This window comes from Thrips palmi, unplaced genomic scaffold (genome assembly GCF_012932325.1).
Source record: "Thrips palmi isolate BJ-2018 unplaced genomic scaffold, TpBJ-2018v1 HiC_scaffold_19, whole genome shotgun sequence".
Taxonomy (NCBI): Eukaryota; Metazoa; Arthropoda; class Insecta; order Thysanoptera; family Thripidae; genus Thrips; species Thrips palmi.
In genome coordinates, this window is record NW_023144628.1 from 5,644,705 (window position 1) to 5,658,748 (window position 14,044).

The 14,044-nt window shown below is 64.1% G+C and overlaps 1 protein-coding gene across 1 annotated transcript in view; it reads left to right on the forward strand.

The window, feature by feature from the left end:
- Positions 1 to 500: 500 nt before the first annotated feature.
- LOC117646263 (proteoglycan 4-like) overlaps positions 501 to 14,044 on the forward strand; it is a 33,681-nt gene continuing 20,137 nt past the window's right edge. Inside the window, exons 1-2 of the mRNA XM_034387101.1 lie at positions 501 to 532; positions 1,692 to 1,932. Coding sequence (XP_034242992.1) covers positions 501 to 532; positions 1,692 to 1,932 — 273 coding nt within the window. The remainder of the gene's footprint in view (positions 533 to 1,691; positions 1,933 to 14,044) is intronic.

The window sequence follows — 14,044 nt, forward strand, 5'->3', positions numbered from 1 at the left end:
ATATTTACTGCGTCGCCTTCAATAAGGCCCTGCCGCCGGCCCGCCGCCCCCGGTGTGGTTTATGGCGCCATCCCGTGTGAAGCTGCACGCCGTCCGTCATGTCCGCCAAGACACCCTCCCCGCCGGCCGGCCGGCCGCACTCCGCACCGGAGCACCCCGACGAGCACCTGGACGACACAGCTCATTTCGCGACGACGAGCAGGCCGTCGAGCACGCCGTCAAGGAAGCCGTCGAGCACGCCGTCGAGGACGCCGTCAAGCACAACGACGAGGACGGCAATGGAATAAACAGGGAGGCGCGGCGCGACTAATGAATCCTGATGAAAGTTGCTTGTTCGCCGCTAACCAGATGAAATGGGGTGTTGTTGTCCTGGCGCCTCCGCCGCTCGCTCGGCCTCGACGACACGTTTTTTTTTAATTTTTAATTAATTTCTTGTTCTTTACAGTGTAGCTTGACGCGGCGCGTTCGCTCTTGTTGCAGGTCGTCGCGCTGTGTCCGGCATGCTGCCTTCGCTGCCCACTGGCTGCTCGAGGTGAGTCACTCTCTGCGAGTGCGAATCGCGGCGTCCCCGCGGTCAAAATCCTCGCGATTCAACGAAAACAACAACAAAATGGTGGAAAAGAGGAAACGATTAAACCACTGGCTCTGCACTGCTCTCCTCGGCTCTGCTCTCTGCGCCGCAAAAGCCCTAGAGCAGCTCGCTCGCCCCCGAAAAAAAAAACAAAGAAGAAAGGGTCCCGGCGATAATCAGAGCGAGAGAGACAAAACGGGGAGGGCGAAAGGCGTGCCGCATGTTGTCATGACAACGGAGTGGCGCAGCGCAGCGCGCAGCCTCCACGGCCCCACGGCCAGACGGCTGTAATTGGTCCAATCTCGCGTCTTCTCCGGAGACGGCACAAGGAAAGCAGCTCGCGTCCGATCGATGCGGACACGTCGCGGAACGTTATATTCTCGCAGTTTTCCGCTTTTCCGCTGCGCCGCGTGACCCTCCGCCTCAATAAGTTGGCCCGATTGACGTCCTGAGAGAGACAGAGAAAGCGCCCCGCCCCTCGCTGCAGTGTCCCCCGCCGTTAGAGCTAAGTGCTCTGTAAACTCAAAATCGCCACTCTGGAAAGTTTTGGCGCCCGCCCCGCGCCTCGCCGGTCCCTCGCCGGCCGTGGTCTCCGCAGTGCTTCGCAGCTTCGCGGCGCGGCAGCAGGCTCCTGTTTTCGACGTCGGCGAGACGGGGCCTGCAGACTGAGAGTCGTTTTCGTCGCTCTGTCTCTCTCGCACCTGCACCGGACGCCCCATGAGAGCGAGAGAGACGGAGCGAAGCAACGACGCTCGGAATCAGGCTGCTGGAACGACGGCCGCCTCTGGAGTGGACGCCCTATTACCACACGCTCATCATTACCGGCACAGCGAGGCACGGCGAGGCACAGCGAGCCGAACAAACAGTCGACAGAGTCGCGACCTGCTCCGCCCGCTCCGCCTCCCCACCCCTCCCTGCCGCCGCCGTCAAGTCCCTCCCGGTCGCCGTCGCCGAGACGGGGAGCCCGACGTCCTCCACGGTCGCGGCGCATCGCGTTTGTCGTCTGACGGGGCGAAATTTCCGCCTAATCCTCTTAGTCGTTGACGGCGACGTCGGGGCGCCCCAACAGACAAAGCGCCGAACCCGCCATTTTCACTTGGCGGCGCGGCTGCCTTTCGAGCTTCCAGCGCCTCCAGCTCCCGACGGAACATCGCCATGGCGAGGCCTCTGGAGCGTTCCTGGAGGCCGCTGGAGTGTTCCTGGAGGCCACTGGAGTGTTCCTGGAGGCTGCTAGAGTGTTCCTGGAGGCCACTGAAGTGTTCCTGAAGGCCACTGGAGTGTTCCTGGAGGCTGCTGGAGTGTTCCTGGAGGCCGCTAGAGTGTTCCTGGAGGCCACTGGAGTGTTCGTGGAGGCCACTGGAGTGTCCCTGGAGGCCGCTGGAGCGCGGTGGCCGCGGCGAGTGCGAAAAAAGGCCTCGGAAACAATGGGCGCGTTGGCGAGCGGCGTGCGGAGCGGCTTGGTTGAAGAGAGCGTTAATCTCCTCGGTCCAAGGAAACCAAGGCAACCGGCACTTGCGACGCGCGCCGTTTCGACAAAAGCCCGGCTCCGGCCCTGCGTCGATGTAGCCGTTACGATTTCGTTGCCGCTGCCAGTGGGGGCGGCGCGGGGGCGGCGCGGGGGCGGTGTGGGGGCGGCCGGGACTAATGATGCCAATTTATAGCAGAATGGCTCCTTCTCGCCCTAGTTGGGCTGATTTCATCATTTGGGACTGATTTCCCTGCCCGGCCTGGCCCGGCCCCTCCTGCTGCTGTGCTGCTGCTGCGACTCCCGCGCCATTGACTCCGGCGGGAAGCACGGCACGGAGGCGTCTCATTCTCGCTTCGTCGCTCTGTCTCTCTCGCACCCCGACGGCACGGCCCACGAGTGCGAGGGAGGCAGCACCCCGACGACGCACCGCGGCCCCCATTCCCCATTCGCCATTATGGACTCCCTCCTTCTGCCCCGACTGTGCGCGACTTGGCGCGCTCGGGCTTAGCGGTCAGTGAGGGCCCCCGGGCCCGGGCCCCGGGGTTTAGCGTCCAGAGAGCCAACCAACCCCCTCTCTCTATCACACAGGCAGACGCACACGCGCACACTCACACACACACATGCACACACACACATGCACACACACAGCGTTAATCGGCCGAGCAGACCGCACCGGCCCACCGAAATGAACTCTTGTAAAGGGGAAAAAAGTTAAACAAAGCCCAAGGGTAGGGCGTCGCCGCGTCGCTCTGTCGAGTCTGCTTGCTGTGCGTTCTCCAACGTTCCCCGCGCGGTTTTGCTGAGGGCGCCTGCACTTTAGGCAGCCACCCAGGGACCGTCACGTCCGCGCGCGAAGGGTGGCCTACCCCGCGACCCGCAGGCGGCGCAGAGCAGCGCAGAGCACGGAGGACTCGCCTCGCCGCCGGCCTGTTCATGTCGCCAGTGTCGTCGCCTGCCGTCCGCCGAGGTCCGCGTCGCTCGCCGGGCCGCAACCACGGCCGAAGCCCAGCCGAACCCCAGCCGAGCCGCGTTGCCCGCGTTGCCCGCGTTCCGACGAGTCGTGTAACAAACACCTCTCTGAGCCGCGGCGGACAAACACAAACAAAAGTGGTGTGCCCTCCAGGCACGGGGCTGTGTGTGTGTGTGTGTGTGTGTAGGTGTACGAAGGTGTGTGTAAGTGTGTGTCTGTGTGAGTGTGGTGTAGAGAAACACCGCATCAACTCCAATATCACTTTCCGCCTACACAGCGCAGGGAGAGGCACGATCCCATCTCCCTTCCCCCTTGGGCGCCCGCGTGTGTGTGCGGGTCAGTGTGTGCGTGCGTACGTATGTGTGTGCGCGTGTGTGTGTCTGCCGGGAGATGGGAAATTCGCTGGCGTGAGTGCTCATAAGTATTGATGGTATACGTGTAGGTAGTTGGATGGAGGAAGTCATCGCCGAGGCGGCGGTTGGCAGGCAGGCAGGCAGGGGGTAGGGAGTCTTGGTGAATCCGTCTATCCGTCCGTCCAGCCACCCTTGTCTGCCGCCGTGCCGTGCCGTGCCGTGCCGTGCCGCGCCGTGCCACTCTCCGATGACGAGACTTGCTCTGCTGCTCAAATTCAACTTGCGGCCGCCGCGCCTGTGGCGGCCTGGCAGCCTGGCAGCCTGGCCCGCTCTCGCGCCCTCTTTTTGTCGCCTCTGGCATGGCGGCCCCCTCCACGACCCGCTCTCCCCCTCTCCCTGGACCCCTTTATGCTGAGCCCCCTTCCTCTCTGTGTGTGTGTGTGTGTCCCCAACGGGCTGCAGCCAGAGACGCGTTATCATCAGCGATAGATAAGCAGTTTCCTCCTGCCTGCCGACAAGCCCACACGCACGCACTCACACTCTTTACCCACTGTGCACTGCCATGGCACTGCACTGGGAGCCTCTCGCTGCATCGCCTGTCATGTGGGGAACTCGTTGGCGCAGCGGCGGCGCGGCGGCCCAGCGCAGTGCGGTCCCGCTGTCGTCACAAAAATTGTGTGTGTGTGCGGGTGTGTGTTTTTTGCCCGCGCGAGGATGTGTATCAAAAGTCACGAGAATGCGTTTGTGGGCGCGGAGCGACGCAGAGCACTGCGGAGAGGCATCTGTTTGAGGAATTAACCCTTTTGCCCCGGCCGGCAATTGGACGGCCGTATGCATGACGATCCACTGAGAAGGGGGAGGGGGGGCACTGGAGCGACTGGCGTGGCCCTCGCGCTCGCGGCATGTGTGTCGTTTGGCGTTTTGTTTTCATGACCCGCTTTTTTTACGCGGCCTGTGTGTTTCCCTCCATAACGCGGCGGGGCGGGACATTCCCCACACGTGTGTGTGTGTGTGTGTGTGTGTGTGTGTGTGTGTGTGTGTGTGAGTTTGAGTCTGTGAGTGTGAGTGTGTGGATGGGCAGGCCAGGCGCGTATGCGGGTCGACCGCGTGAAGCGCGTCGCGGTCGCCTGTGCCGCGGCTCCCGCTTGGCTGGGCCAGTCAGGTGACTACTGCGGGCTGCCTATGGCAGCATATACCATTACCATTACTGACTAGACCACCATCGGGCGAACGGACGGCCAGACAGACAGACAGACAGACAGAAGGCGCTGCTAACAAGCGGGGCACGCAAAACGGCACTGCAGGCTGCAGCATAAGGAGCTAGGCCAAGCCAAGGGACCAAACGCAACACCCGGTGGCGGCGCGGGGGGCGGCGCGCGGGGGCGGAGGCAGGGTGTCAACCCCGGTCTGTAATGAACACAGGGGGCTCATTACCGACGTCGTGTTCCTGCCCCGCGCCGTTGCCCCGCACAAGGCCCCGCCCCCGCCGCCCGCCGCGCCACTCCGGTGCAAGCAAGGGCGCCGGGCCTTATGACGGCTCGCGGCGTCCGCGTCGCAGGGCAGCCATCCGTTCACTCGGCCCGACTAGCCTGACCCCGGGGACCCTTTTCAGGGAGAGGGTTTGAAGGCCCGCGCCGAGCGGCGGGGACTCGGCGGAGGGCGCGTTGACGGTGAGAGGGGCGCCACCCCCGCCCGCCACCCCCGGACTCATCGGCGCGAACCCTTCACCAGCCCTCTTCTCCGCCGAGTCCCTTCAGACGGCTAGGGCCCCGCTAGGGCGCCGCTAGGGCAGCAAGAGTGAAAGACGCCAACAGAAAAGGGAGGGAGGGCTCGGAGAGGGAGGACTTGCTTTTATGTCAAGCCGCCGCGCGGAGGGGGGAGGGGAGGGGCAGTGCGTCCTGTCCGCTGCGAATCTAGAGAAATCCCCCTCGGCCGCCACTAGAGCCCCACCTGCCACGGGCCGGTGGGGCCGGCGGGGCGATATTGAAAACGGCGCCTGTTTGCGCCAGGTTTAGGGAGGACCCCGGCTTGGCGGCTCTGCCGGCAGGGCAGGGCCCCGCGGGGTGTGGACGGGTATTGACGCGGGGCCCGTCCCTGAACGCGGAGCGGGGAGCGGCAAGGGCGTGGCCGGGGTGGCCAAGGCGGGGTGCCCCCTGGGGATTACAGGGGCTGCGGGGCGGGGCGCGGCGGGGCGCGGGGCTGAGCCCACGTACGCAACGTCATCGTGTGTGATCTGGGCCGCGTTACACAGTGGAGGGCACGGCCCTGCAAGAGGGAGGCCACCACGACGACGATCACGACCACGATTGGCCGCTCGATTGCGGCGCGGTGACGTCCTTCTTGTCCTCCACGCCGTGGTGACACCACGTGCGACCCTTCGGTCTTGGCCTCCACGACGGTGACGCCAGTCGGTCGTTTTGTTCCACTCCAAACCGCCATCCCGATCCAGATCTACGGGATCGCCGCAGGGACAGGAGGCGCTCGACAGAAGGCGCTCGGCGCGCCAGTGAGCACACGGAGTAGTGCCCTGCCCGTCCTGCTATCTCCGTCACTATCGCGCGCCCCTCCACGTCGGCGGTCCCCTCCACCTCCTCCACCTCCTCCACCGTGGGCCGCCAAGCCGCCCGTTCCAGTGTGGCCGCCGTGGCCGGCGCGGCCCCGTCCTGCAGGCCGCGGGCCAGGCCGTCCGCCCCGCACCGCCAGTATTCCGCTTCCGTCGCCCACGCGCGCGCGGACCCGGGGCGCCATCAGGCCGCGGGCGCCGTCGGGCCGGCCGCTTGCTGTCGCCCACGTGTGTGCAACGCGCAACAGGTCGCCCGCGTGTCACCCGCGTGTCACCCTCGCGTTGCTAGCGTGTCGCCCACGTGTCTCCTTCGTGTCGCTGCCGTGTCGCCGAGTCACCACGGACGACGTCGATGTCGTCACCGCAGCGAGCAGGTGTGCTTGCGCGCAGTAAATCCCTTTCGGCCAAGTCCAAGGGGGCCTTCACGTCCGCCGGCACGCCGCCGGCACGCCGCCGCAGTCTACAATGTAGCTGCTGCTATATCTCGTTGCCGCAGGGCGGGGCGGGGCGGGGCAGGGTGGCGCTGGCTGGCGCAACGTATGATAACGGATTCTCTGCATCAGCAGTATCAGCCAGCTCGACGGCCTCGACGGCCTCGACGGCCACCAGGACGACGGGGACCGCGACGGGAACATCCCCAGGACGCACGGCCGTTGACGTGACGGGACTGGGGGCCCGCAATCGGGTCTGCGATCTGGCCCGTCTCCCGGACGGCTGTTTTCATTCATACCGACAGAGTAATCGGTACTCGCACGCCGAAAACAACCAGATTAGGCCGTTTCTTGAATGGGGCGGCGGTCCCCGTTCCTCGGAAAGTGAGAGTGAAAGGAAAATAGCAGGACAAAACCAGCTTGTGGAAGGGGGGAAAGAAACCAGGGCGGAAAATGGAGGGGCCGGGACGGAGGGGCGTTGCGCACGCCGCTTGTCCTTTCAGTGTCCGGGCCATCGAGGCCATCGAGGCCGAGACGCCAGTCAGCAGATCCCCGGCGAAGGCTGGACCCGTGTGAGGCAATAAGGGGCCCCGTTGAGCGCCAGTGTGCGTGCGCGGGTTGTTGCGCGGAGAAAGGCACCCGCTGCCCCAGTGGCTGCCCCAGTGGCTGCCCGGTGGAGGCGGCGGAGGCAATGACACACTGCACTGTAAGGACATCGCTCTATTATATGGCGTCGACTGCACTGCACGCCCTCGTCCTCCACTATCCTCCGCCCCCTTCCCTCCAGGGCGCCACTCTCTACCCCTTCTTCCTCCTTCACACGATGCACCCCCTCGAGCACACCCTTGCGGTTTTGCACACGGGCCCTTGTCTCACCACTAGTGTGTGTGTGTGTGTGTGTGTGTGTGTGTGTGTGTGAGAGAGAGAGAGAGGGGGGGGGAGGGGGGATGCACCCCCACCCGCAATGCTGCGGCCATCATTTATAGCCACAGGCTGGCCAAAAATTTATTATGCTTTTCCCGGAATTTTATTGCCAGTCCCTGCCGCCGCCATCGCCATGCTGCCATGCCGCCATGCTGGCGTACGCTCTGCACGCACGGCGCGCGGGGCGTTGGGGGCGTTGGGGCGTTCGGCGAGACAGACGGCGCGGCGCGGTGCGGCAACTACTTGTAGCGTGGGCGGCAGGGCGGCAGGGCGGCGGCGTCTTGGCTTGGCGCGGACCTCGGCGGCTCGGCGGCCGCGGCCAACCCTCGGCCACCCCCCACCCCCTCTCGGGGCAGCGGCCTCCTGGCGGGGCGGCCCGCAGTGTAGCAGTGAGTGGCCGCCGCGGACCTACGGCGCTGCGCCGGCACGCCGGCACTCACGTAGATTAGCTTTGCGATCCCTTGCGGAGCACTGGGAGCACTGGCGGAGCGTGAGGCCGTCCCATGCCGTCCCCGCACGCACACACACGCCCACACACACACACACACAAGCACACAGCGCCGCGCTCACTTCACTTCGCTCGGTTTTGATTTCGGATGTAGCGTAGAGCCCGTGTGCACTCACAATCCCGCGTGCCGACTCCGCTCCTGTCCCTTCGCCCCCTCGCCCTCGGCGCTACCCCGCCCCGCCCCGCCCCGCCCCGCCCCACTCTGCGCGCGACCGGGGAGTGTAAGTGAAATAGCAAAAAGAAAGTAGTCGGGGCGCCCGGTCGGCCTTGGAACGCTAAGGGGATTCGCCTTCGCCTTCTTCTCGCGAGCGAAAATGCCGCGGCACAGCGGCAGCGGCGCACAGTGGGCCAGAAGACCGGTGGAGGCGGCCAAAATTCTAGACGCGTTTTGAGCTCCAGAGTCGCTTAGCAGGACCCAAACGGAACGTGTGACACCACCAATGGATTCCTCTTTCGGAGAGCAATCCATTGGTGGGGTCACACGTTCAGTTCGAGTGCCATTCAGCGACTCTGGAGCTCATAAAACGCGTCTTGAGTTCTGGCCGCCTCCACCGGTCTTCTGGCCCACTGCGCGGCGGCAGCCCGGAGCGGTTTCCGCGCTGAAAAATGGATTAAAACACAGCGGGGAAAGGGAGAGGGCAACGGGGGAAGGAATCTGTGTCTCCTCGCCGTCCGCGTGGCTGGCGTGGCCCGGGCCGCGCGGCCATATATTTCCATTCATCGGCGGAATAACAAGACCGCCGCGATTAGCAAGCCCCCTCCCCCCTTTTTCCTCGGAAAGTAATCAGGGCCGCCAACCCGAGTGTCAGCCTGCTGATAGCGTGGAGCGGAGGCGGTGGCGGCGAGGCGCGGCGAGGCGCGGCGAGGCGGGCCGGGGGAGCGGCTTGACGTTTTTACCAAGTTGGCCGGCCCGTCTTTTCAAAAAGTTGGCCCAGCAGACTGATTCCGAGAGTCCTTCTCGTCGATCTGCGTCTCTCGCACTCATGGGGCGCCCCGCAAGGTGCGGAAGGGACAGAGCGACGAAAACGACTTTCGGAATCAGTCTGCTGGCTGGATTACGCCCCCCAGAGAACACGGTCAGCGCTCTGTAAAGCACACTCACACTGTAAAGCGTGGTTTTTGCGTAGCCCGGCATGATTCTTGCGTCTTTTCAGCTCGTACAGGATCTAGTTTCTAGAAACTCCCCTCTAGCAGTCGGGTTTGACCATGTGGACGCGGAGCAGACAGCGAGGTGAACCCCCTTAGTGCGGCGACCTCGACTCGCCCCCTCCCCCTGCTCCTCCCCCGCCGCCTGCCCGTCTGTATCGCGCCATTAAGTCCCGGAGTGTGCCCCTGGGAGTCTGCGAGGCGGGCAACACGGTGTGCACTGGAAAAGTGGGCTTAAGGGGGCGGGGCGGGGTGCGGCGCCGGGGCAGGTGGCAAGCGTCCCGGCCAAAGCCAGTTACGGCCCAATGTGTACCAACTTCCCCTTTCGTTATTCGGTTATGGAGGCGGCCGACGTGGGGAGTGGGGACCGAGGTGGGGACTCCGCGGCGCCGCGGCGGCGGCAGGACCTAGACTAGGGGGAACACTTAGGCCTTTCCCCGGGTTGCCATTTATTAACCTCAAATTGCTGGGAGTTGCGCTGCATATTTGGGGGAAGCTTGTTCCCGGCCGCCGCCAAGCCGCCACGCCGCCGTCGCTGTTGTCCGTCCAGGGAGGTTTATAAACTTGGGCTGGCCTAACAGTGTAAATTCCCCGGCATTAATATTCATTTGAACGACTGTGCGTCGTCTTCCGGCGGTGCTCCTCGACCTCCACGGCCTCCACGGCCTCCACGGCCAACACCCCCCTCGGCCAGCATCCTCGAGCCATATTACGTGCGCTTGCCTCTCCCAATGATGACTTCGGCCCGCCGTGCAAAATGGGAACGGAGGGCCATTGCGTCGGACGCGGACTGCGCTTGGTCGCTCTGTCTCTCTGGCGCCCTTGCGGACCACCCCATAAGTGCGAGGGAGACCCGAGATAGCGCTATTCGGAGGCAGCCCGGACCCTGGACCCGCTGGACGGCAGAGCGGCGCCACCCTCTGGTCATTAATAGTTTGAAAGGGTCGCGCCGAAAGCCGAAAGGCGGCAGCGCGGCAACGCGGCAACGCGGCCAAAGGGGTTTTCGTTTTCATCACAGCGCCGCTGCTTTAGACTCGGAAACCGGAGAGTGCGGCGAGTAGCACCACGAGCAGGGGGTAATTACGGACCGGGTTCGCTCCTTTGCACCCGGAGGCAGCGGCAGCAGCAGCTCCAAGTCCAAAAAGTGTCGCGTCTAGAGTTTTGGCCACCTCCACCGGTCTTCTGGCCCACTGTGCGGTGTACGGCCGCGTCGGTCGAGATTAACCGGCATCTTGGCGCCGCGCTGCCGCACCGCGCCGCGCACCTGTGCGAGGCCAGACTGCCAGCTCCGCCGGGGCTCAGGTGGGCCGCGGTAATGCGGTGCCGCCCGGCAGGCAGGCAGGCAGGCAGCCCGCATTAGCTGATTACTTAGCCGGAATGAGGGTGGGCCGCGGGCCGTGGAGCCGCGCAGCCAGCCGCGGAAAATAATATTGGAACTCGCCCCGTCGGCCGCAATGTCGCCGAGCAGCCAGTGTGGTGCAAAGTGGGGGGCATTGCGGTGCGTCCTCCAGGACGCGCGTTTTGGCAAGTTCCGCAGGGGGTGTGCAGGGAGGGCCCCCAGCGCGGCCTGTCCGTCTCCTGGCCGCAGTTCGCACCTCGGCAGTGGCGTGGCGTGCCGGAATGCAGGACGACCGCCTGGAGTAATGCCTGACATTTGTATGAAGCGCTGCTGGGCCGCCAGCGGGGCGCGGCGGGGCGTTGGCGGGGCGTTGGCGGGGCGTTGGCGGGGCGTTGGCGGGGTGGGGCGCGGCGAGGCGCGGTCGCTCCCCAGCTCCCCGAAGCTCGCCGCCGTCCTGCAGCGTGATTAAATTGCACTGGAATCGCAGCGCCTAGACAGACGTGTTGGCTGCCGAATCAAAGCACCACTTGAGTTTGTTATCATTTGGCGCCGGCGGGGCGGGGCGGGGCAGGGCGGGGCGGGGTGGGGCGGGTGGGGCGCTCCGGGGCGGGGTGGGAGAGTTCTAAATGGCAGCATGTGCCCGACCCTCCCGCTGCCGTTGTAATGCACAGCGAAAATGTCAGCCCTTGGCAATTAGAAGAGCCTCCGCCGGAGCCCACCCACCGCCGCCACCGCCGCCGCCACCACCCCCGCCAGGCAGGACTCGGTCGCGCCGGAGGAGGGATGGAAAAATAGAAGAAAATAGTCGGGCGTCTCGTCTCAAGAACTGGAGAGAAGCATTGGTTCGGATAAAAAGCGGCGACTGCGGCAAAAGTTAATTGGTGGCCGAGTCTGGTCCGGACAGCGCCTTCTCGGTTCGGTGGCCAACATCCAGTCAACGTCCAGTCAACATCCAATCAACATCCAGTCAACATTCTCACGTCGCGCCGTTTCTGCTTGCAGGCTTGCTGAAGGCTAGCTGACGACGACGACGGCCTTCCTGGGGATCGACCGGCCGATGACGTCACGGTGAGTGCCGCAGTCGTGCCAACTGTCGAGGAAGAATTTCGGCAGAGCCCTACACTCTCGGAAGAAAGGCAGGGCATTCCGATTTCAGTCAAACTGACCAGAAATCTAGGTGCCCGAACTTTTAATTAAAATTGAAATCTTACAGGAAAATTACAGTAAAATGTACTTAATTCAAATCGAAATCATCCTATTTTTCTGGCTGTGTGGTCGGCAAGGCATAATTTTCGCTTGGTTTTTCCAGCCTGTTATACTTTTTTTTGACGATTTTTTTTTAAGCGGCATATAAAAGACATTGGATTGGAAACCACGCAGGTCATAAAGAAGCATTTACTGTTCGACCGACGGCGCGATTCGTTTTTATTTGTACTGTCGTTTTCGTTTTTTCGTTTGAAGTTGGTGGTGTAGCGGATGGGGTTGGGGAGAACATTGGCTGGGGGAGGAATGCTGGCCGGGCGGCGAAATGGTGCTTGCTGAGGTTTGGCGGAAGGGACACCACAGCCCTGCGAGCCCTGCCGACTCCGCCTATATTGTTTTTCAATACCTACATCCGCTGTTTCGCCCCCGGCACCCCTTTGCGGGCTGTACTGCTACACTCCGCGGGAGAAAGCAGATGACGGCGGGGCGGGGCGGGGCGGGGCGGGGCGGGGCGGGGCGGGGCGGGGTGGCTATCGGCCAAATGTTTTCGGAAAGGCGCGGTGGCGCTGCTCGCAGACTTGTCCCATCGCACTGCGCGCGGAATGAGAGGTTTCCGAGAGTAGTTCTCCAACGTTCCTCCAGCTAGAGCGTCGAGCGAGTCTCCGTATGAAGTGGCCCTTTCTTGCCCTTTTCATTACTTTCTGACTGGCCTATTTTTCATTTGCGCCGAGAGTGAGGCCGAACAGAGATGAGGAATGTCTCCCCCCCCCCCCTCCGCCAATCCGAGTGCGGAATGGCAGATGCGCCCGCCTCCTATTTAACACGGCGGCTGCTTGAGGACTCGAGGCCCCAGGCTGAAGCGCTTTCGTCGCTCTGTCTCTCTCGCTCTGCAGGGGACAGATAGGGGTGCGAGAGAGAGCGAGAGAGCGACGAGGGCACCGTTCAGCCCGCCCGGCGGCGGGGCGCGAGCGGCGCGCGCGGAGAGTGCTGGAAAATTTGCAGACGAGGAAATATGCCAAGTAGCTACACATTTGAGGGGCCGTGCGCGCCGAGCGCCGCGCCGGGGCGCCGAGGGTGCGGCTTGGCAGAGAGGCTGCTCGATGAGGCGGCCCTTGTAGGACAGGGGGCGGGGCGGGGCGGACGATTCGCGTGCTCCGAATGCCCGATGGGTGAAAATCCCGGGCGTCTTTGCTCGATCCGCAAGCATAGAGCGTTGGAGTCATCTCGCCGGCTTACTTGGCCTCCTCCAGTGCCAGCCCCAGTGCCTTCGGCCCCGCTGCCTCGCCACCGCCGTTTCTCATCCGAGCGGCCTGTCGCGCAAACGCCGTGCCGCCGGCCCTGCCATCGGCCATGCCGTGCCGACCCCCAAATATATTCCTCTCCCCCGGGCAGCCTCGCCCCGCCACCGCCCCGCGGCCGCCCCGCCGGATCCAGGCCCGCTCGGATATTCCTGATGAGGCCCCGAAGAAGTGGAAAACCACCGCGAAATTCCGCTCTTCCCCGTTCTGCCCGTTCGTGCGTGCGACTTGAGCTTTACTTCCTCTCCGCTAGGTAGCGCTCTGAGCGCACGAGCGCACCCATGCCGCGCGGTGCGGTGTAGCGGCAGCAGCGGCGGGGGCGGCTTCCCTCGTGTTTCCCGCATGCCAAGGGATCTGCGTGCGTCACCACAGTGGGCCGCAGGCGGCCCGAATTCTAGACGCGTTTGAGCTCCAGAGTCGCTAGACGGGTCTGGAACCGAACGTGGGGTGGGGTGGGGTGGGGTGGGGTCACACGTCGAAGTGGAAACAGTGAAAAATCTGTAGCACCGCTGCTAAAAATTAGCATAGCAGAGCATCTGATTACTTTTGTTGCGTGTACAGTCGGCCAACGGTGCTCAGGTCTTGTATCAGTTTACTGCAGTCCTCGGCGGTATCCGATAACCAATTAGATTCCTCGTTTGCCGGGTGATTCCCCGCAGTGAGTGAGGCTCGGCGTGTCCGGCGAGGCAGGGTGCCAGACGCGTTCCGAGCGTGTTCATCGAGTAGGTCGCCCTCCCGGACCGCATTCCCTTCCCCCAGGAAGAAGAGATGATTGTTGACGAGCGCGGGGCTCAAGTTGACTGGCGCTGCGTTTGGGGCGGTGCTGGCCGTGCTCGTGGACAAACGGGCGGCCATCCAGGGCCGCCGCCACCGCCGCCCATCCTTTATGTTTATGGCGTCGCGTGAGCGTCCGTGCCGTCCGTCCGCTGTGTCGCTTTCGCATATTTCACTTTTTTCGAAACTTTTTTTTCCCTTTTCCGCCGGCCTTTTGATGGCTGTGTCGGCCGCGCCTTGGGGGTGGCTTGACGCTTGGCAGCTTTGCGGCCATGACGGCGTCCTGGCGGCCCGGCGGACTCGGGGCAGGTGCGCGGGGTTGCGGGGCCATGCGGGCCGCGCGCCGGGCAGGGCGGCCGCGCAGCGCTCGAAAGCCAACACCGGCCGGAAAACGGCGCCGAGAAGGGCGAGGGGAGGGGAGCGCCCGGCGGCGGCGGGGGTAGGCAACCCTTCGTGCGCGTGCGTCGCGCGGGCGGCAGCGGGCAGCGAGTCGGGG